This window comes from Maylandia zebra, linkage group LG22 (genome assembly GCF_041146795.1).
Source record: "Maylandia zebra isolate NMK-2024a linkage group LG22, Mzebra_GT3a, whole genome shotgun sequence".
Lineage (NCBI taxonomy): Eukaryota > Metazoa > Chordata > Actinopteri > Cichliformes > Cichlidae > Maylandia > Maylandia zebra.
The window spans coordinates 28,441,551-28,465,874 of record NC_135187.1 but is presented as its reverse complement, the minus strand read 5'-3'; the positions used below and the strand labels follow the sequence as shown (position 1 = coordinate 28,465,874).

At 41.4% G+C, this 24,324-nt stretch overlaps 2 protein-coding genes across 2 annotated transcripts; both read left to right on the top strand.

Annotated features, from left to right (window-relative positions):
- Nucleotides 1–11,220: 11,220 nt before the first annotated feature.
- On the top strand, nucleotides 11,221–18,069 carry tmem222b (transmembrane protein 222b). The gene is made up of 6 exons (XM_004564376.3): nucleotides 11,221–11,390; nucleotides 11,982–12,066; nucleotides 13,059–13,090; nucleotides 13,188–13,284; nucleotides 13,377–13,507; nucleotides 16,072–18,069. The coding sequence occupies exons 1-6, from the start codon at nucleotides 11,275–11,277 to the stop codon at nucleotides 16,157–16,159; spliced, it is 549 nt and encodes a 182-aa protein (XP_004564433.1). The 5' UTR covers nucleotides 11,221–11,274; the 3' UTR covers nucleotides 16,160–18,069.
- A 2,356-nt stretch (nucleotides 18,070–20,425) lies between these two features.
- Nucleotides 20,426–24,173, top strand: tpbg1b (trophoblast glycoprotein 1b). Its single transcript, XM_004564377.5, has 2 exons — nucleotides 20,426–20,960; nucleotides 21,247–24,173. Exons 1-2 carry the CDS (start codon nucleotides 20,707–20,709, stop codon nucleotides 22,094–22,096), a joined length of 1,104 nt encoding a protein of 367 aa, XP_004564434.1. The 5' UTR covers nucleotides 20,426–20,706; the 3' UTR covers nucleotides 22,097–24,173.
- The last annotated feature ends 151 nt before the right edge of the window (nucleotides 24,174–24,324 follow it).

The window sequence follows — 24,324 nt, the reverse complement described above, 5'->3', positions numbered from 1 at the left end:
AGCTGTTTTGCTAATGGTCACGTAGCACATCATTAGCAGAGCTGTACGTTTTCAATTTTTCAAAAATGGTAAATGGCCTGTATTTGTATAGCGCTTTACGCATCCAGTCATCTACCCATTCACGCACACATTCACACAGAAATCTGTCAGAACATGGTATATCTGTTTAGGTGGAAACTAGCGAGCTAACTTCCTGCTAACTTCTAACTCCGTTGAATTTAATAAGTTCTGATTTCATGGATGTCTGGATGTTAATTTTAATTTTTACACCTGGTAAAGCAGCAACGCCGATCATTTTATTAAAGATGAAAGAATTTAGACAGTTTTAATTCTCAGTGATGCCGCAGTGTTCGTTTGACTTTGGGACCTGATGTAATGAAGTTTAGGACCCAGATTACTCCGCGAGGCTCCTGACTACGGCAGCCGTAATGCTCCAATAATCCATCAAGTGGTACGCCTTCATAGTTTACCAAAGTCGTACTAAAACATTTTTGACAGATTTCTGCGCGCCGTGTACCACATAAAATCGGTTCGACGTCAGTAAGCACACCCAGAATTTATACATAAAGCACACTGTCGATGTTTGAGAAAATTAAAGGATTGTAAGTGTGCCTTATAGTGTGCAAAATACATTATACAGAAAAAAGAATGTATTGCGATATATATCGTTACCGCACATGCTTCAAATTATACAGTGATATGGATTTTAGGCCACATCGCCCAGCCTTAACTCAAAGGTCTATCTTATAAAGACCTTTTTTGTTTTTGTTTTATTTAGACCTGGTTTAATTCTGGCCGTTGCAAAGCCTGGGTCGTGTAGCAGCCAACATCTTCTCCAGAGAGGTTGTCCCGGTGAGGGAGAAGTTCATGGCCCACTTCTCGGCGGAGGGAGCAGTGTCTTGGCAGCCAAAAGAATAGCCTATTTGAAGTCCCAGTGACTTCCCCACAACGGCTCTTTTAAGAGCCACCCACAAACCTCTAAAGAGCGTTCCTGCCTTTTTAAAATTTTCTTAATAAGTGGAGCTTGTCTCCAAAATAAACTAACCTCTCTTTATTCTCTTAAATAATTGGTCTTCACTATGTTCCAATATAGTAGTAAATTTTTTTATTGGCCAATATTAAAGTTATTATTATATTTAATCAATTATATCATTATTAGTTATTACAGCAGTGAACATGAACTCTGTGACAAATACTGAGCTTCAGTAAAGATTCAAGTTGAAGTTATTTATATTTCCTATTGTGGTATCGCAAGAAATAAGTGGTTATATAAATATATGAGTATACATAATAGTTATTATTCATAGATACCTACATCCTAAGTTCCTGTTAATCTTCTGAAAGAAACAGAATGAATGTGTTGTTACAATGGTAATGCCAGGAGAGGCAGTATTAGTTCTGTGTTACATTAATGTGTAAGGAAGTGGAAGAAGAGTGAGTCCTGTAGGAGGCAGTAGAAAATGGATGCTCATGTTCTGTACATGCCCTGAAAGTAAGGTTCAGTAAACCAGTGCAACGATACCCCGGTGTAAGGCTCAGTTATTGTATTTTTATTTTTTGAAGATGCAACACCTATCAACTTAAATCTTCACTCAAAGACCAGTATCTTTGACAGTGTATATATAGATGTATTATACCGTTAGCTTCATAGCATAATTGCCTAAGTCATTTGACTAAGTCAATGACTTAGGCACTTATGCTATGAAGCTAACGATACATAAGATAAGATGACCTTTATTAGTCCCACAGGTGGGAAATTTGTTTCGTTACAGCAAAAGTGCAAAGTTATGTAGCAGAAATTAGAAAACACTGGAATGGAATAAAATAAAATACTATATACAATAAGATTAGATAAAACTATAACAAAATAATGAAATAGAATAATATATACAATAGAACAAAATAGAATACAAATGCTATATACAGCTGAGTAAGAAAATACAAAAGTACAACTTTGTCAGAAAAAGAATTGCACTTATAGCAGTCTTATTGCACATGTGTGGGTTTGATCAGCTGCAAAAGTCTTTGTTGTAGAGTCTGACAGCAGTGGGGAGGAAAGACCTGCGAAACCTCTCCGTGGGTGCCGCAGCCTGCCACTGAAGGAGCTGCTCAGTGCTGTCAGATTCTCCTGCATGGAGTGGGAGATGTTGTCCAACAGGGATGAAAGCTTAACCATTCAAACATTCTCCTGTCACCAATGGCGTGTCCAGCGGGGTGGCCTGGGGGGGCACAGGCCACCCCCAAACCAGACTGGCCACCCCAGGTGCCACCCCAAAGGCAAAACAATAAAATTCAATCAAATATCAAATGTCCGATTATGTTTTCACGGTGACGCTCAGATATCCGAGTGTAAGTGAATGCAGCATCGCTTCTGCGCTATGCGCATCACGTTAGCAAAGGTAGGAGAGCCAAGCGCGAAAGATGGCACTGCAGGAAACAATTTTTCGGTGAAAGAAAATGAGGACAGAATAAATGTCCCGGTAAGTAATATTAAGTTTGTTGAGTTTAGTAAACTTCGGTGAAATTAGAATACCAAGGAAAAAAATAACACTTAAAGAATTATTGCAGCTGTGGAATATTTCAGACAGTATGCTACTGAGGGCAGCTAACATAAGAGTTATGAGTTATAAGATATAATCTAAGTCGTAACATTGCTGTATGGAGCTGCAAATTTGGTTGCAGGTTAACATAGCTGGACTGGCCATCGGGCATATCCCCAGTGACTTATTTTTTATTTTATTTTTTGTAATGGCATGAACAATGAGAGGTGGTGGATTGGCCAGATGCAGGTCGATGTGTAGAAATAACTCCGTTGTTTGGTGGTGGCTATGACGGGGCTTCCACAGAGGCAACAGGTGGATGAGGGAAGGGGAGGCAGGAGGAGAGACCCGAAGCAGCCACCAGTCCGAGTGTCAGGTGAACTGAACTTCAGGTAAGAAGTTATGACCTGCAGTCTATCTGGGTCAGATATAAACCAAGTTTAGGTGGAGTTTATTTTCATGTTGCTGACTTTTTACTGTCAGTTGCAATAACTCATACTGCGTTCTAGCCAGTTTGACGGAGTTTATATACAGCTGGGTGGGTGCTATGATGTTACTGATAGTGAACTTTATTTTATTCATAAGGTTAGTAGAGTTGCCAACGGCTCCTTAAAAAATGGAATGGTCCCTCAATCAGAGAAAATATTACGCGTTTCGTATTGAGCTGAGAAGAGACGCAGTTTGTCCCGGACTTTAGCTAGAATGGAAAAAAGACACAAAGCTGGAGTTATTCTGTCGTTACGCTGCACAGCTGCCTCTTCTTCTTTCATTCTCTCCCCCTCCCTCTCCTGTTGCTACGTCAATCATGAAACTGATCAATGATCAGCTGATCGGCTTTTCTCTCTTGTTTGTTTATCGCCCACTTTGCGCCAGAAAGAGGAAACCAGCAGATATTGCGCTAAACAACAGCAGCACATTTAAGCTTGATCAGCTGTTGTTAGAATGTATTTAATATTAATTTCTAGTATCAGCTGATGTTTGCTGGAGCCACAGCTGTAAAGCTGCTGGTCATGATGTCTGTTTAGATATGTGGTGAGAGGGAAACATGAAGATGAAACCAGGAGATGTCCTTACTGAATCATCAGAGCTGAACAGGTGATGGAGAAACAGGTTTACCTTTTAGGTGACATGAATGAGTTGAAGGGAAGTTATGAACTGTTTCTGAGAGACAAATAACACCAGGATCCTTTTTTATGTAGCTGACAGCTGGTAACTGTGCAGGGGCAGGTCTAGCAAAGTTTTGCCAGGGGGCCAGGTAGGGCATTAACAGGGAAAGGTGGGCACAAAGAAATACTTTTCTTTCTTATTCTCATTTAAAATACCTAGTTTTTATTAAATAATTATCTAAATCTTACAACCAAAGTTTTTATCTGACGTAAAATGTATAGAAATCATACATATACCAACAAGACTGTACATCACTGTCACAACAGCATTTGTTTTCATTCAAAGGCTTTATGGCTTTAATACCTGGTGGGTCGGTCTGTAGTGAAAATGCCCGATTTTTTGTCCCAGTCCAGCCCTGCAGGTTAATACTGGCAGTGTCACCATGCCAGCTGACTGTATTTTATCATCAGCCAGTGTTGTTCTTTATCAATATTACCAAAGTTTACCATAAGGCAGCATAGAAAGTATTTACTTGCTTTCAGGTTTCATTCAAATGTTAGTCTTTTCATTTGTTTCCCCACTTTTTTCCTGTTTCAAAATCAAACACCAGTTTGTGAGAAGATTATCTTCTTTTTTTAACAGGCAGATAAAGTTTTGCATTGGCATTGGCTAATTTGTCAATTGTTTGTTACAAATGTTCGTATTTTAATTTTCAAAAATGTTTTTGCCCAAAACATATGTGCACTATATGTCAGTAAAAATACTATGCAAATATTGCTGTCCTTGAATGCTGAGTAAACACTGACAAAGCACTGATTGTATCTCTTGTACTTTATCAACGCAGTATCTAAAAACTTTGCACCGTAGTGGTTAAAATCTCATTCTAATAAGAGTTAAAAGTGCATTTGGTTATTAGGTTTATAGGATTATTGAATTATGGTTAAGGGTTGGTAGAATTTTTTTTTTTAAACATTATCTGCCAATTAAATCTGCCACCCTTCTCCAAATCTGTGCCCCTACCTGGCCCCCCCCAACAAAAATTTTCTAGACACGCCACTGCCTGTCACTCACCACCTCCACTGGGTCCAGAGGGCATCCTACAACATAGCTGGCCCTTCGAATCAGCCTGTTCAGTCTCTTCCTGTCCCCGGCAGAGATGTTGCCGCCCCAGCAGACCACACCGTAAAAGATAGCTGAGACATAAGAGACAAATATTGTTCTTTTAATATGTTGGCATTACTAAATTTGGCTCAATGCTTACGTATATGTGTAAAAAGAAAGTGTACAAGCTCTGATAACTATTTCTGACAGAATAAAGAGTAGACTGATATATTAAATGTTCCTGTATTGGGTGAGAAAATCCTACCATGTCATAACTGCTTTAAGTCATACAGAATAGATATCAGAGCCTTAAACGGGGCGATCGTGGCTCAAGAGTTGGGCGTTCATCTTGTAATCGGAAGGTTGCTGGTTCGAGCCCCGGCTCCGACAGTCTCGGTTGTTGTGTCCTTGGGCAAGACCCCGTTGCCTACTGGTGGTGGTCGGGCCACCAAACCACGCCTGCGCCACATTCACAGAGCCACCAGTTAATTGTGGCATGCTTCAGCTCAGTGAGATGAGCAGCCGTTCTCAGACCAGGAGGCCCTGTTTCAAATCCTGCTTATGGAAACATTTTCTTCAGTTAACACTTCAACTGTTTAAACTCTTTTCCACACAAATTTCAGCTTTTTCACCTCTTTTTAGCAAACTTTTCAGTTTTTCACTACTTTTCAGCACTAATTCCAGCTTCTTAAGCTGTTTTAGCACAAACTTCAGCTTCTTTCCCCCTTATACAGTAGAAAGTCTGCTGATTCACCCCTTTTCAGTACAATTTTTAGCTTTTTCACCTCTTCTTAGCACAATTTTAATCCTCTTCTGCTCTTATCAGCACAATTTTCAGCCTTTTCACCTCTTTTCAGCACAATTCAGCTTCTTCTGCACAGTTACCCTTTTTTTTACTCTCATCATATCTTTCTTTTGGATCAGAAGTGGTTTGGTGCAGTGGGATGCGCAGCTGCTGGGAGACCTGGTGGCAAGGGTTCGAGCACTACGTGGGACCGATGCTGCACATCTTCCCTGCCTGCATGTAATCTGCTTTCTTGACACTCTTCAGTATAGTCTTTTAAATAAAGTAGAGTTTACCTTCTACACCTGTTTTCAACAGAAAGCTCTCCTTCTTCTGCTGTTTTCAGATTCCACTACACGGCATTCACACTGCATTTTCGCAGGAAATGGAACTTTTTCTAGTTATTCTAGTTGCTCAGACCTTTGCTGGTTAACTACTCCCTCAGTTTTCAGCCGATTTTCACCATTCAAACTTTAAACTGTTCCGCTCCTTCTCCCGATGTATGCTATAAGTTTTGGTGCTCATAACCTTTATACTTTTTCAGATATTAAGCTTTTTATGCCATTTTTTGACCTATTTTGCTGAATGGGACCACATTATCAGTGTGATCACCAGTTTAGCTTTCCGGGGTGAGGAATACTTTAGCTCAGTGAGATGAGCAGCAGTTCTCAGAGCAGAAGGGTAAGGTTCGAATCCCCCTTATGGCAACATTTATTTCAGTTAACAGTTTAACTGTTTTTACTCTTTTTAACACAAATTTTAGCTTTTTCACCCCTTTTCAGCAAAATTTTCAGTCACTTCTGCTCTTTTCAGCACAATTTTCAGCTTTTTCACCTCTTTTCAGCACAATTTAGCTTCTTCTGCACAGTGCACATTTTTTCTCTCATCATATCATTGTTTGAGACCAGAGCTGGTTTGGCTCAGTGGGATGAATCGCCGCCGTAAGATCTGGTGGCAAAGGTTCAAACCCAACATGTGACATTTGCTGCACATCTTCCCTGCTTTCTTGACACTCTTCAGTCTAGTCTTTCAAATAAAGCAGATTTCTGCATAGAGTTCAGCTTGTACACAGTGTTTTCAGCAGATAGTTCTCCTTCTTCTGCTGTTTTCAGATTCCACTGCACAGCATTCACAGTGCACTTTTGCAGGAAATGCAACTTTTTCTAGTTAGAGAGAAAGAATCTGTCTCTAATTCCATTAAAAATGTGTTTTCTTGAGCAGTATTTGAACTGTAAATTTGTACTCATGCTCTAATCTTTCACATAACATCCATAACATGTGTGTGTAACTTCATCTACATTTACTTGAGCAAGCAGAGTGTCTTTTAGTGTTACAGACACATCAGCAGTAACCCTGTTCCTCTTCACAGTTTTAAATATAGACCTAAGTGTGCTGATAAAAAAATTTGTAAAGACTACAATGTTTGCCACTCCCTCCTTCTCACTGTTTATCTCTCACAGAAGTATTTGCACACTTCCTGTTGTTAACCACACTCGTTTAGTAATACATACTCCCTGTTTCTACTTTTTCCCCCCACGCTCTAACATTCTCTCAGTTAACGTTAACATTGTCTGTTTTTGATGCTGTTACATTGGAGTTTATTTTGTTATATTGATACTTGCTACTTTTATTTTATTAAAAATCATTTGTAAGGGTGGAGAAAAGTTGTTGCATTGCTACACTAAAGCGGATTCTAACATTTTCAAAGGCATATCGGACATAGTGAAGACATGGATTTGGACAAAAACACTTACGTTAATATGGCAGTTACATTGTGTATAAAGGAGAATATGAACTAAATTTGAAAAGAGTCAAAAGCAGAAGTACATTCCTAATAATGTACTAAGAAAAAGTAGACTCCTGTAAAACTAGAATAGTGTGACATCTAGTGGACAAAAATGTAAACTCAAATTAACACAAACCTTGCAAGCACCAGCTGATAATCATATATATGTGTGTGTGTGTGTGTGTGTGTGTGTGTGTGTGTATATATATATATGTGTGTGTGTGTGTGTGTGTGTGTGTGTGTGTGTGTGTGTGTGTGTGTGTAGCTGTGTAGTCTTGTAGCTGTTAATAACTGTTAATATGACACCCCATAATCTTCCTATAATAATCTGTGTGTTTGTTTCATTGTCCAACAATTCCTGCTGCACAATCAGGATTTAAGCAACAAAACTAGGCACACAGGTTGGTCTCAGGCCTCTCAAGGCTCTTACCTATAGCAGATGGTATGATGTCATTTGGCAACAATTTTATGTATTTATTTACATTTATGCAACAATAGCACCTTATGAAACCATTACAATAATTTTTATTTTACAGCTGAACTGTACTATATTATGGGTATGCACTAATAATTACAATAATAAAAATAATGATAAAATAAAACAAAAAACAAAAGCTGAATTTTAAGTGAGTTACTTGATTTAGTTTTGAAAAAATCAGATGTCACTGTCAGAAGAACAGAGGAGTCTGCTATTCACATATGTTGCACTGTAGAGCATTATTGCATGAGGTATGGAAGATTTCCTGCTTGTGTCCTTATGGCAGCGGTACTGAAAGTGAGAAAGTGCTGTGGAGCGTCAGATACTTGTACTCCTCCACCAGGCCATTTGGATTTACTCCTTCTTCTGAACATCATTACCAGTCTGGTCTTATTAAGTAAGCCTGCAGTAAGATGCAGTGTGTTTAGTGAAGTGTGGATTAATTTAATCCAGTGTAAATTGTGATTTAGGAAAGATTTGCATACAACTACAATGCATTTGACCTCATACTCAGCTCATATCAAAGTCTTTTTAAAAGTAAACCCCCTCATCATTGTACTTTAAGCTCTGCTGTACCAGCGATTCTTCAGTCAGTCATTCATATCACAACAAACTAAGTGCTACATACTGTGTGCAGCGAGCAAAGATATTTGGGACTTTAGCCCCCAAAACAAACAGACCTAAAAATGTGAGCCTTCATATAATATCAAAAAAGATATCAATATCCCCACTTCAGCAAATTACACTCAATGAGTGGACTGATTGATTGTAAGAAGTAGGTTTGTGTGCGTGTGTGTCTGACCAGCACTTCCGCTTTTGTGACTGTAAAGTAACAATGAGGGAAAGCCCTGTGTTGCTGCAAAGCGAAAGCAAGGAGTGTTTTCCTCTCTCTAGTTACACTCTTAGCCAATAAAAAGGACACATTTTAACCTCCTTTCCTTTTTCTTTTTTTTTACACATCCTTTCAGAAGACTTCACTAACTAAATATGTTTCTAAAAGTGTGTAATTAGACCCTCTTGTCATTTCTTGGATGTGTAACCACTGTCCGGGGAGCTGAACTGGAAACTATCGGATGCTTGACATTTTACTTTCCAAACCTATGACTGAAAAGAATACTGTGTCACCGAGTTACAGTCCCTAAAGCAGCCCGTCTCCAGGCCTAATTGGGTTGGATGGCTCAGCCAGAAATCGAGGTGGCATTTTGCCGGAGAATTCCCTCAGCTCCCCAATGATGAGCCCAGTGTGCCTTCCTTTATCAACGTCTGCCTGCTTTTGCTGAGTAGTTTGTTTTTGCCCTTCGCACAATTTATCACCTGTCACATCTAATGGGACCCAGTATAGAGTACAGAGAGCCCTGGTGGATCCCTTGGGTTCATCTTTGTTTCCATTTCCACCACTGCCATAGATAACTCCTTCAATAGCTGGAGCCCTCCACCTCCACAGTGCTGGAGGGTTTCTGTGCGCTGGCATGGAAACAAATAAAGGCCTTTGCAATAAACAGGATAGAAGTTCCATTAAAGCCTTTGTGGTGAGATTGAATTTGGATGATAACAACGGACCTATTTGACTCAAAACTGGGAAGTTTTGTTGGCAAAGTCTTAAAGAGTCTGAGTGAATGTATTTGTTCCCCAAAGTTACAAAGTAATTTAGATACACAGAGCAGGTACAAATATGCCCAAAAGGTCATGGAAGGATGAGTGAAAATCTGTAAGTCTCACAAAAATGTTTTCTCTGCCCCCTTCAAAAGGAGTGGTGTCATCATCATCATCATCATCGTCTTGTTTCTGCCCTATCATATCTCTCCTCTAAGCGGAAGGTTTGGCTATTACTGCTTTTGAAGGATGTTTCTAAATATTTATCCACAGCCACACACTGTATAATAGATCAAACTCATTCCACAGGATCAATTAATTTGAGATGGAAAACTTAGATTTAATTTGAGTGTTTTGACTAAAACAGTTTTTAGTTTCAGTCATAATTTAGGCATCTAAGTTCTTATAGTTTTACTCAGTTAAATAGCATAAGATTATAGTGTTTCAGTTGACTAACAGTGTAGGTGTAACAGTTTGGCGTGTTTTTACTAGTGAGAGTCATCCACACAGTTTTCAAAGCATCTTACTTTTCTTGACATCAAATGCAAAACGTGTCCACACATCTACCTGTTTCTTGTGTTGACATTTTATGGCATTTTCATGAGTGTTACGACCCGGCTCAAAAGCCGCAACATAAATAAGGAGACGGACACCAGAATTTAGGTGAGAAGAGGTTCTATCTTAAAATGCGTTGCAAGTTGGCTAAAATAGCTGGTACTACCAAGGCAAGGGCTAGCGAGCCTACCCTGAAAGCCTGCCTCAGGTATGCTTTTATCCACACCTGACTAGGCGTGGCCAATTAGCAACAGCTGAACACACTGAGGAGATTAGGGGCTGCAGAAACAGGGAAACAGAATGAGAAACAGGGACCATGGGAGCTAGCTGTACCATTTCCCATTGAGTTGGATTAAATGATTAGCTTGTGTTAAGTGTAAAATTAAGCCTTTTCATGTTTTTATAACCTTAATACTATAGGTTTTCACATGCGCGCACACGTTCTTATCTTCTTCGGCTCTTATTATCTTGGTTTCCCTGACGACCACCTCTTTTTCCCCCTTTCAGCACCTCTTGCCCACACCCTGCTCTCAGATGAGTGTTAAAAACTGTAAGTACAACTCGGGGAGCTTTTCTTGAGTAAAGCACTTATGGGCTGTATCCACTTTGAAAATGGTGAAAAAATAAAAGGAATAAATGTTTTTTTTTTGTCAATAAAGGAAATAATAATGGAATAAAAACAGAAACATTTCCACGATACCCGTTTCTTCGGTTGTACATTTTCAGAAAAGTTAGTGATCCCAGTTTGTGTGGGGGATTTTATGTTTTTAAATTTTGTTTTATAATATAATACACATACTCACAAAAATGCATTTTCCTTATAAGTGTGTAACCATTTAATGGGAAATAAACCGACTTTCCATCAGCATAAGATTAAGATTGCCAAGAAGCATTGTTAGAACAAATAATCGACCAAACACAACTTTCCTTACTTTGTGTGCAAACACACACGTATCCCACTGGTGACTGATTCCTCATAGGCATACAAGTATCCCGGAAACAACTGCTGTCACGAATCCAACAGGATAGTAAAGCTAGAATAGTGAAGTCTCATCAAATAAGAGAAGGCGCTTCCGGTTGAACCTTTCAAAGTAAACGATGTAACTTTTACAAAAGTGCTTTGCGCTTTTAGTCTGTCTCTATTTTTCTCAGATGTGGCGATAATGTCAGTGAATTTAGCATATCTGTTGATACTGATGCCGTCTTTACGATTTTTGCCAAACTAAAAGTAGATGTAGTGTTTTATTTTGACAGTAAGATTTGTTTTCCGCTGAGTATCCGGGTAGCTTGACGCGGTGGGACAAATGAAGTTCATAGTCCACAGCTGGTGATGGCGGATGTTGAAAAAGAGAGCATGAAGAATTACCACATAGCTTCGGAGAAAATTAACCCGGAGGCCAGTCGCTATCCTTACTGTATAGTGTGGACACCTATCCCCGTGTTATCGTGAGTTATCGCTTTTTGGCTAAATGCTCCAGAAATCGCACGAGGTGACAGCAGTAGCTTAGCTAGCTAGCAGACGCACAGTACCTTCCTGTTGCTGCCCTTCTTCTAAAACGATTTATATTAGATTATCTTCGCTGCTAACAAATGTCTAAGTTACAGCTGTGCACGAAGAACTGTTACATTTAATGAACACGGTTTAAACTGAAGATGTTTGTACGAATAAATATAAATATGCAGATATTTGGATCACAGATACGAAGCAAACAAAATGGTAAACATGCCAGCTATTAAATGATATGCTTAAAGTCAGCCGTTGAGGATTTTGGGTCATCAGTGTTATAGTTCTGCGAAAGTATATCTTACTGAAACTTTGAATATCACAACGCAGTTGCTTTAAAACTCATACTATCGCCTTTATTTTCAGTGATATTACTAATAAATAATACACTAATCAAAATTGTGTGTGTGTTTGTATTGGCTTGTGTAATCTCAACGTTTGCAGTCAGGCCCTCTTAAATAGTACTTCAATGTGGTGATGGTAACTTTGCAGGTTTGTTTGTTTGTTTGTTTGTTTGTTATTGTTTCTCTCAGATGGCTGTTTCCCTTCATTGGTCACATGGGTATCTGTACTTCCACTGGAGTCATCCGGGACTTTGCTGGGCCTTACTTTGTTTCAGTGAGTACTGACTGAAGTTCTGCAGCATTCACCAAACAATCCTTTAGCCCTTTATGCTAGATTTACTATGGTAAAATGCCCTTGTCCGTGATAGATATGAGCGTAAAGAGCTCACTATTAGTTTTAACAAAGGGTCCAATAAAAATCGGACATGCTGTGCCTTGAGACCTGTTGCCTTTAAATCCAGTATTTCTCACTTCTGACACAGAATATAAAATAGAAATGAATAGATGGCTGTACATCTACTTGTATACACTGTGCAGTATGAGCAAATGAAGGCACAGCGCTATTGTGTTTTAATGTGGGACATCTAGGTTTTCCAGTAGGACCAGTAAGACTGTTTCACAGTAGTGTAGGCAGTCATTAATTAAGTGTGGTTTTAGTGCTACAAAGTACTCTCCCAGTAATCTCATGAGCAATTTCATACATTTGCAGTGCCACCGCTGGATTATGCTGTGCTGTGGCAAAAATAGCGATGTTTGCCTTGTGTGTCAGAAAACATTCTGTCTTTGCAGCTGTAGAAATTCCTAAAGAGAGCTTTGTTTTGCTGCACTTTTGTGTTGTCAGACTATCGTTTAACACGTTCTTTGTTTTGTTTTTTGTTTTTTTGGAATATTCAGATTTGTTTATTCCGAAATGTCATTTTCTTTTATGGGAATTGAAGGTACACTATTCCTTGTAATAGAAGAAAGAGTAAAGAGAGCTTGCAGCTTGGATCCATTTTGACTTGTATACGCAAACACAATAGTGAATCCTAACAAACAGGATGTTAGACCCATTTCCTAAATTGATGCTAAACTACATATTCCGGCTATTAGGGTGCTGAAAATGTCTCTTATTCAACCTTACATAGCTGAACAAGTTTTGCCCTAATGGTGGTGTCTTTGTTTAGTGCTTTGATGTAACCCCCCACCCAAAAGAAAAACCCCAAACAACATAAAACAGCTTTCAGTGAGCACAGGTAACTTAAAGAAATATTTCATCTTTTGCAGGAGGACAACATGGCTTTTGGACAACCAACAAAGTAAGTAAATAAATATCGTATTTTTTTTTTTTTTTTTTTTTGTCTCTTTACATCTGTCATACACAACAATAAAGTTTGTTTTCCTCCTTAAATCCAGATACTGGATGCTTGATGTAAGCAAGGTTTACGCCAGCGGCTCCAATGCCTGGGACACAGCCGTGCATGACGCTTCAGAGGAGTATAAACACAGGATGGTAAATATGTGGTGTTGTGTGAATGACTTTGCCTCAACTGTGAAGTGAAGAAATAGTGGGAATGATTCTTGATAATGTTGTCTTCTCCAAAGCACAACCTATGCTGTGATAACTGCCACTCGCATGTCGCAATGGCTCTGAATCTGATGCGATATGAAAACAGCACCTCGTGGAACATGATCAACCTCTGCCTCCTCGCTCTCATCCACGGAAAGCATGTGAGGTAAGAAAAGCTCAGCGTGTCTGAGAGACTGAAAAAGATAGAAAAACAGTTGATGTGGAGTTTTTAGTGGGCAAACATTGCAACAGGAAATTATTGATGACGTACTCTGGTGTATATCTGATATTGTTTCAGTACTGAATTCAAATAGCTAGGCTGGATAGTGGATCCATTCCTTTCAATTCTGCATTGTTCTGCGTGTACTGCACCACACGTCAGCAGCAATTCCCTGGCTTACTGGAACCAAACGTAACAGTGCATGAAGAAAAACTAAGATCAGTCTGGAGGCATTTCCGGTTTGCTATGGCAACAAGCTCTGTTTTTCTCTTATGTGCTCTATATTTTCTTTGGGATGAGATGCACATACAGTGAAACAGAGAGCAGAGAAGGGAGAGAAATTGGAGTAATCCTAACTAACAGCAGCTAGTCCCCAGCTCATGCCCGATCAATGATTTTGCTCAAAAGCTTCACTTTGTCATACCAAAGATTGATATTTTTTTTTCTTTTTTTTTTTCTCAAGCTTGTTAGAATTGTACACAAACTTTTAATTTTGCTTTATGGACTCTATTTTCGTGCATGTTTCTGTGGTTCAATAAATCACTTCACCGGTTTCCTGTTTTCCTGACGAAGTATAAAGATTTCAGGGGAAGCTTACAAACCCATGTAGAGGCTCAGGTCATGGTTTTTTCTTTTCTTTTTTTAAAACATCTTGTGGCACTCAACTGTAGACTGTTGCTAAAAAAACAAACACAATTATTAATCACATGAATTTTCTATCAAAATCTAACCTCAGTTACGATGATCTAGTGATGTTTTACTCAATGTTTCATTTGCTCCAGATAAGCATGAACAGACTAACGGTATCCTTTTAAAAAAAATTCATCTTCCGGGGAGCAATGAAGTGAACTACTTTCAGAGGAATGCGCATAGTATTAGTGACTACCATCCTTATTCTCGAGATATCTGAAGGCTGTCTACCTTAGAAGGAGGTGATACAGTGCAAGCCCTGTACTCAACAGCTGCTCTCTTCAAAGCCTGCCTAAGAAGTAGGGCTGAAGCCTGTGAATGAGGTTTCTCTGTGGAATCCCAGGGGTTCGGACATAATTTCACAGGTATGCCTTGAACCTGTTGTGTCTCAGGACAAGAGAGAGAGACCTGATTCTTGGGAAATAATAAGAGTGTATATAGGACATTACTGGAATGTCTTTAAATTATAGCATGACAATAAAAAAACTACACATCCCAGCAGAACTGCAGTAATTGTCAGAAAGTATCGGGAAGCGAGACCTCTGAAGTTGTCGCAGTCACTCAGTTTTTTTTTTTGTTTTTTTTTAAATTATTCTTAATTGAAAATGTGCTCTGACTACCTGCTTGATCGTTAAAATTTTAAAGGGTTGTTTAGTATAACTTAATCACTCTTACTTACTTATGCAAAGCAGCCTCAATATTTAGTCTTATTTAATCTAAGGATATTTCTTGTGACTGCTTTACTAGTCGATTAAATTCAAGAAAAAAAATCATGCTATTCCGCTAGTCTTAACACAGATGCCACAGAAACGTGTAGCCCTTTGTGCTATATATATACTAGTGTGCGTACACACACACAATTTAAGTTTGCTGAGTGCGGCTTAACATAAGCATCGCTAACATCATCGACCTTCTTTCCTCTCAAGTTGATTAAGAGTTGAATTTTATTTATATAGCGCCAAATCAGAACAACAGTCGCTTCAAGGCGCTGTATATGTAAGGTAGACCCTACAATAAAACATACAGAGAAAAACCCAACAATCATATGACCCCCTGTGAGCAAGCACTCTGACAACAGTGGGAAGGAAAAACTCCCTGTTAACAGGAAGAAACCTCCTGCAGAACCAGGCTCACGGAGAGGGGCCATCTTCCGCGACTGGTTGGGGCGAGAGAAGGAAGACAGGATAGAAGACATGCTGTGGAAGAGAGACAGAGGTTAATAACAGTGTGTATACAATGTCGTTAAACGTCCCTGTGATCAACTGAACATTTGCTACTTTGCTCCGACACAGCGTACATGCAACCCTTGCTTTCTAGAACATTTAGAGATGTCTTGTGAGGCTGGCATCAGTTACTTTCCATTTTGCTTGTTTATCCCAAAAGTCCAGACACCAGTGTGTGCGATGTCTGTGCTCTAATTAACGTATTTTTCTTAGTTTTTTAGCTTTCCACAACAGCTGCTTGTTTTGCCTCTCAGCAGGGTTAAAAAAAAAAAAAAAGACGTGTCTATCATCTACACTGATTGTTGCCATAGCTACAGGAAGAACAAGGTTGAAGATGCCATGTCCCTTGTCTTCTGCTGGTTCAAGTTCAAGTTCAACTTTATTGTCACTTCAACCATATACAGTTTAAAAATACACAGTGAGGCGAAACAACGTTCCTCCAGGAACCAAGGTGCTACAAGACAGGTCATTATAAGGGCTGTGGTTGGGATGGGAGGGGGCTCATAAAAAAATAAGAGCTCATTCCCGCGATTTGTATTTGTGTACATCACCGCATGCTTGTTTCCTCACCTTGGTTTTCCTGTCATCTCTCTCCAGCTGTGCAGGCTTTCTGAAGACCTGGCTGCCTTTTCTGATGCTCATGGGCATCGTCCTTACAGTGGCCCTGGCCCTCAACCTCCGGTGACCTGGGAGCAAGTCTAGGGACATGGTGGAAACCCCCTCGTGGGTCAGAGGTGGCGCTGACCTTTTGAACAACACAGGAGAGGGGAAACCAGTAACAAAGACTCCTCACCTCTGAGAGAAGATTGATGGACAGGATTGTTTAGGACATGCCTGATTGCTGGCTCGAGCATGATCACTGGCTTTACTGCCGTGTGGATGCTAGAATGTCCCAGTGATGGAAGTCCATTTATAATCGCCTGCAATGACCAGGACTACACAAAAGCATTTATTGGATTCTGAATATTAAAAGTGTGACTGGCGGTTTTAAGCCATTGCCGCCTGCAAAGTGTAACAGTAAACAGTTGAAAAGAAGTACCTACATTGTTGAACTCTTTGAGGGAAACACATCCATGCCTTGCTTTCAGATTTTACTCGGATTGGGATTGTAATCCCATGATTCAGTGCTTCCAGGATGCCAAATTTATAGCGGGGCGCACCAACATGTTAGTTCAGTTAGCTGCCTTTCTGCAGGAATCTTGCATCTCATGCTTGACCTAACGTAGCTCTTCCACAGCACTGCAACGTCTACCTAAATACACAAAAGCAGTTTGTTTTTGTGCATTTTCTTACTCTGTAGGATATCAAAGAGTTTGCATCTTCAAAAGGGAAATATTTTCTCAGATCTGTTGGACATGCATTACACATATCACCTCATGATACTGTTATCTATCAGTGCAACAATTGTAGCAACCTCAATGAATATGGCTGTGGTAGAAAATTAGAGAATAGATGAGCCTTTTTGTGTGACCAGCACAGACTGTGTCCTTCCATATCTTAGTCTCTCAGTAGTGGAACAGTTTGTCTGTGACTCTAAAGGTGTTGATGAAAAGCCAGCTGATGTCAGAGGTATGAAACCTGCTGCGATTTCGTTTTGTTGTCCCTTTGCTGCGTTCGACTTTTACGAGAAAAAGCCAGAGTCAGTGCCTCGAAACGACCTCTCTTTGCATTTTCAGCTTTATGGTCATTTATGACTCCTCCTTCTAAAAAAGAAATGCACATGATGGTTGGCACTCAAAATCCGTTGCCATGGCTGTCGTGAACGGCTTCAAATCCCCTCATTGTTTGCAATCAAACAGGGAAAAAAGTGTTGAGCCCTCTCTTTGTCTGCGGTGCTGCCAGAAGCAGCAGGTAGCCAGGATCCTCAGGTTTTTTCACGCTCACCGACCCCTGTTGAAAATCCCCCGTTTCCACCTCGGCGCCTGACCAGCGTTGCTCGCTCCTGCTGTTTTTCACCTCTGCAGATCAGATTGGAAGGTCATTGTGAAATGTCAGCACTGTTTCGCAAAGCTTTGATGTATACCGACCAACATCCTGCAATAATCCAAAGTAGATGTCATTTAAGTGTGAGCTTAAAGGGGTTTTCTGTAGTAACTCCAGGGCTAACACCATTTTCAGGCTCCTGTTGGAAGCAGAATTTCTGTGGCCTCTAGTTCTGTGTTTCACCCATGTTGCCTGTAAATACTTACACATCAGACTGTACATCAGGTGCTCTTTATATACTTTGCTAACTTGATCACTCTTCAGATTTGAATGGCCCTCTTTACTGTACTTGTAATGTCTGCTTGGCAGTGAGGCAGACCTGTGCCTGGATGAGTGTGTGTGTTTGTGCGTGTTCTGCACACTAGAGAGAGCATGCACTTGCATGCCAGCATGTGTGTATTGCATGCATGCGAGAGTGAAACTGTTGGAGAGGGATGTTCGTGGTTGGCTCATAGCGATCGCTTCTTGATTATTAATCGGCTGCATATCATTGCAGCAAACTGCCTAGTAATTGATTTCTATATTTATTACTCAGTCTTTCCCTTAATCTCTTTAAAATGTTCTGTATTCACTGGTAAAATTGAGTGAAAATAAATAAAATATTAGATTGTACCAGACCTGCCTGTTTGTGTTTGAAATGGCCAATCTGGATCCCAACTAGGTTGGCAGCTCTCTATAAAATATAAAAACATTATATTTAGTAATACTTTAAAGATACAAGAAAAAAAAAATGTTCTAGGGTAGAATCGCACCCAGCCATCTGCAGTAGCCTTTAGTATAAATGAGTTGCCTTCTCAACCAGGTGAGATGTAACAACACCCACAGGGAGAAAAGGGAAGCTGCTTTTTAAGACTATTGTAACATGAAAATTGATTAAAAATCATCAGTGATTCCTTGAAGTATCAGTGTAAGCATAGCACACTATTTTCTAATATTTTGTAGATAATTAGATTATTTTTTGGTTATTAATTTGCATAGCTGAAAAACTGCTATGATGATCAAAGAGCGAGTACTTTAACTAGCTGGGATCTGGATTGTCAGCTTTGGGAGCTCAAAGTTTAAAAAAAAAAAAAATCTAATCTGGTAAAGTATTTGTTTTGTTCTGAGGGGAGAGTTTCATGTCTTAAATGGTTGATTTCAAATGTGTGCATTGCTCCCTTTGACAGAACAGAACAAACTGCCTGTAACTGGAGTGAAAAGAGAAGGAGACACCAGTGCACGACTGAGCAACGGGAACACTTGTGCCACCAAGTCTGGGAAACTGATGCCTCGCCGGAACTGAAGAGGCAGCAGCAGTGAATTATATCTCTGCTAGCTTGGGAAGTCATCATAACATGGCTCTTATTTCTTAGAGAAAAAATAATTCTGATGAATAACCTGAGTGAGCATGCAAAGACCAGAACCATTTATAGCGCAAAAGGCTAATATGATCAATAAGACAATTAACGCAGCAAACTTGGACATGAGACGTGTAGTTGTAACCTACATGAGGCCTTTTGTGGAGATAAATTTAAATGAAAGGTGCTTTTTGCATCATAAAATGACATTTATTTGCAGTGGTAGAATAGGTCAGTAGCCCTTTAAAAATGCATATGTATGCCCTAAGATGTCAACTATTTCTTTTAAATGACTGAGCTGAGCAGACTACACTGCTGGGTCCAAGAAGGAGCATGCCTTTAAAGAAAACGTGGAAATGTGCTCATTATGCCTAAACTGCAGTGATATTTAAGGTGCAGACTTGGTGGACCTGTCTGTGGAAAATCCCAGTAGAAACAAAGAGTAAAGTGAAAATCCCTTTGGTGTTCTGTAATTGCGCTAAATGTCAGAAAACGGACGGCAAACGGTGTCTTTGAATGTGAAACCTGTCCTTAATGAAGCAGCTCATTTAGCGCACTTTGAGGCATAAAAGGCAGTGGAGGAATGAACGGTCCTTTTGAGAGCAGCCGGCATGCCTCACAACATTGCCGCCTGTAACACATAAATATGAAGGTATATTTCTGAAAGAGAGATTGTGAAGATCAGCAGTACTTTGGGCCTATTTAAGGGCGGCCATGTGCGGGAATGCCACACTGAGTGGGGATGATGTGAATGGTTTTAGATGTTGCCTCCTGCGGTGCCTTGTTGTATCCAGGAGCCGGGTCCTGGAATGCGGAGACCTGTGGCCACAGCGATTCAGACCGCTCACAAAAGACAGTTGGGATGCTATTATTAGCGTCACCATCCATGTATACTTATACCAGTCTGCAATGTCAAAAACCCTCCTTTGTTTCTCTAATCCCAACATATCTTCTGTGCTGCAGATCATACAGATGCGAACTCTGAATGTGTCCGACTTCCAGCCTTAATGCGTATAAAAGTTATTATAGATTTGTGGCTCTGCTTTTCTCTCGCTTGAATTCGCATCATTCAGTTGTGACTGCTGTGTTTCATCAGGGCTGTCAGCAGGAGGGATGATGCTTTAAGACTGAGTCATGATATGCGAGAGCCTTGCTCGTCTTTAAATACTCTCGGAAGTCATTCAGGTAGTAGTTATTGGAAGTTGTCGGAATAAATTTATAAAGAAGAGGAAGTCCTCGCAGCTCTCATACTCAGCTGCCAAGTGGCCAAAAGTCTCATTATCTAGTAGATCATCGTGGTGTTAAAGAAAAGGGGGGATCAAAGGCTGAAGGTTGGCCCCCAAACACTCCTCCCCCACATTTAGCGCACACCACCTGGGGAGCTGGGAATGACGAGTATGTTTGCCCATTCTTTGTTCTGAAATAAAACTGTTAAAGTCCAGAATTCATTACATTCACATTTATATTTGAGTGCAGAAAAAATGGGAGAGAGAGCGAGCGCTGAAATCCCGGCCACTTTCTCCTCCTCATCCATCCTTCATGCCTGCGCTCTCTGCTCAGGGCTGAGGGGAAGATCTCGTAGATCCGGGCGGAGAGAAGCCCCTCCCCGCAGATCACTACACTCCTCGATGGTCCTTTTAACTTCATTGCTGGAGCAGAAGCAACGCCCCGAAGGATCAAACACCCCCTCTGATCTGCACGACCCTCACTTTTGTTCTCATGGAAATCAGAGCCAGCCTCCCGGCCACACTTTCTGCAGAGATCCAAAGTTAAAGGCGCATTCCCGGCCGGGACAGCTCGTGATCATGATGTTTCGGTGGAGCTGATCGTTTCTCCCCGTGTGCGTGTATTCTTTGTCGCTGTTTCTTGCCGCCGCTCTCTAACCGGACACTTTTTTGTTTTCCTTTCCAACATGCTGGATTTGACGCAGGGCATTGTTTTCTGCGCGCTCCTCGCCTCCGTATACGCGTCTTGCCCTCCTCGCTGCGAGTGCTCAGAGGCGGCTCACACCGTGAAGTGTGTCTCCAAAGACCTGCAGAGTATCCCGGCTGGGATCCCGGGATACACGAGGAATCTGTTTATAACGGGGAATCAGATCAGCCGGATCGGTCCGGAGTCTTTCAAAGGGTTGGAGAATGTTACCAACCTATCTCTGAGCAATAACAGGTAAGAAACTCTCCCTGATCTCTGGGGCTCTTTGTTATTGTGCTAATGCAAAGCTCCGAAGGACTGAAACTGTGACAAAACTCTGTTTTCTCATTCTTCACATGTCCCCCATTGTTCTTGAACTGCACCGATCCATTGGCTTAAGTTCTGTTACCCGTGTGCATAGTAGTAGACTGTGTTCAAATGATCACGTTCAGTTTTCTTTCAGGTTTGATTCGAGGTAAATGTGCTTTCATTCTCTCAGTCTTGATGGTGATTGCTAATGATGTGTCATCTTCAAATCCAGAATTTCTGAGGTGGAATCCCTCACCTTCAAAGGACTGCACAGGCTTCGCTCTCTGGATCTGAGCAACAACCAGCTGGCTGTTATTCATCCTGAGGCCTTTGCCGTCCTGAACCAGTCTCTGCGGGAGCTCAACCTGAGCCGAGCCCTCTACAACCACTCTGCAGTGACCAGCTTGAGCACGGCTTTCCACTGGAGCTCCCTGGAGACCCTGAGAGCACTGGACCTGTCGGACAACAGTCTCATCTTTTTGCCCCCGCGCATTTTCTCCTACCTGAGCAGCTTGCGGATGCTCCGGCTTTCCAACAACTCCCTGGTGGCCATCCACAACTCCACCCTTTCGGGTTTAGAGCAGCTGGAGGTGCTCGACCTGACGCTCAATGCCCTCAAGACTCTGTCAGAAGAGGGCCTCCAAGAGCTGGACTCCCTGCCCAGAGCTGCTCTCCTGCTGGGAGAGAACCCGTTCACGTGCACATGTGGAATTGAATCTTTTGCTCAGTGGCTCAACAGGTCACAGAATCGCATCAGAGACGTCGAGAGCCTCGCGTGCGTCTTCCCGGCCAGCATGAGAAACACGTCCTTGCTTGCCGTGGGGACGATGACTCTGGGATGCCACGAGAGAGATGCTGCCGCAGATCTCGCTCTGCAGACCTCTTATGTCTTCTTGGGTATAGTCCTGGGCTTTATCGGCCTCATCTTCCTCTTTGTACTCTACCTCAACCGCAAAGGCATCAAGAAGCGAATCTATGACATGCGAGACGCCTGCAGGGAGGTGTGGGAAGGCTACCATTACCGCTTCGAAATGGACTCTGACCCCAGGTTATCACAGGTCTCCAACAGCGCTGATGTGTGAGAGGACATTTTGCTGTATTTTCTGATGAGACAGACTTTCTCACCCCCACACATATATATAAGTAGAAAAGTGTATAAAATGTACAGATGTGTAAATATATACAAAGCAACATGTTCAGAGCCTTTGAGCCATGGTGACTGAAGCATGCACTGTTATCGGCTATCGCTATTCCTTTGCTGTCCCGAGTGGGCACGATTGTTCCAAAAAGACTATGCCGGCTGACTTTTCTTATATCTGCTCCTGCTCTTTATGTACTCCACAAAAGTAACAGCAAGTGCCTAAAGTCAGGTATTGTTTTCCACATGGCACAGTCATTCAGTATTTAGCTGTTTGAAAAGAAGCAACAAAACGCTGCCATACAAACTCGACACTATTAAAACAAACCTCTGGGAATTTAAAGCACAATCACTCATTCATCTTTAAACCATTTCACCTCCTCCCTCCCAGGGTGCTGGAGGGGAATTAAACCACCAGAAAGCTTTTCCAAACGCTCTCCTTAAAAATAATAATAATAAAAAAAATATCACCGCTCCGCTCCTCTTTGGCAGTCGGATAAGAGGGAGGGGTGGACAATCCAGCGCAGACCAGCGGAACTCTACCGGCCCCCCTTCTGCTATTTTTTTTCAATGAAATGTCGCTTTGTGTCAGTTCCTTGAGTTTTATTGTCAAAATGATGAGAACCAGTCCCCGGGCCCGGGGCCGCTGAAAGCAGTCTCCCTCCCTCTCTCCTTCCTTAAAGACAACAGGCTGCTCTGGAGGCTCTTTGAAAGAGAGGTCTGGCTCTCCACATTTTTCTGTTTAAGGGATTTTTTCTCTCTCTTTCCGATGATAAGATACAGATGATTCTGAAACACCAGCTACATTGTTTCATTCAGCAGTTTGCTCTGACCAGTTAAGGGCATTAAGTCTTGTGAAAAGGAAGAAGAATATGTTCTTAGCTTTTCGTTTTTCATTTCGAGAGAAGTGTCTTTTAGGGGAAGTTGTTTTTCCAATAATTCTTCGTTCACCTCTTTAACATCCAGAAGGTCACCGGTAACCATCTAGGGTCAGGGGTAGGTTTACGGTTACTTTACCACCACCCCCACAAACCCTGGGCTCAAACCCTACCCCTGACACTTAGGTGGACTGCTGATGATGCGGTGGGGGGTTAGAAATTAAACATAAATGTACATGCATGTCAATCCAGCATGGCCAAATAAATCAAAATGTATCCTTACAGCATATTTATTTCAGCCATTGTCGTCTTCATAGAAGACAAAAGCGATTCTCTCAGGCCTTTTGAGGCTCCAAATTCAGACAAACACACACAGAGCGGATGGCAAGCTGCCATTCATCAGTTTGTTTATTACCCACATTTCTAGCTGTCTGTGGCGCAAAGGAGGCCTGCAGTTAAGTGAAACAGCCTCGCCTTTGTTTGATGCCAAAGTAGCATCTTCATCCCATCAAGATGTTCTCCATACTCTCCTGATAGCCAGAAGCGTTTATAACCTGGAACCAGTTCACTGCATGTGGAATGACAAAGCATTAGAAAGTTGTACATGTCCATGCTGTCATTTAGCCCAAATGTAACCTTGTGCATTATGCAAACAGCAGAAATGAACGTACTGTTAATGTCCGGAGGTATCATTTCTCCCGAGCTGCGGCACCACATTAAGCCGGGCATTTACTCGGCGATGAGAAAACAATTGAGGCTCGTACGCCGCGCACAAAGGGACGGCTCGGGTGGCGAGACGCCTCGAATGAGCTTTGTTTCTCGGCGCTGAAAAGACGCCTTGTTGACACTCATTCTGTTTCTGTTTTCACAGACGGCCATTATGCTGTCACGTAATAGGATTCACTCACGATGACAAAGTCGAGCGCTCTGATCCAGCTATTGTTCAAGTGTCATCATTCCTAATAATCTCCTCCTGGGGGGAAAATCCCGGGAAAAGTTTTCATTTGGCATTACGCAACGTGTCACAACCGGGGCATTAAGCCGGCCACGGGTCATTGGTGTCAATTTGCAAGACAGAGAGAAGAAGAATGATTCCCTGCATGTCATTACTTCCGTTTTCACTCATTAAAGTGTGGATTTGAAGCAGTGCCTTTTTGTCTTTTTACGAGTCTGCCTGTCTGAGAAATGTATGGTGTGCTTGGGCTGTGGGAGACTGCCTCAGCAGGAATCCAAGGAAAGAGAGGAACTTACAGACCCATCCAGGCGCTCTCCATTACTCCCTGTGCTAAAGAGA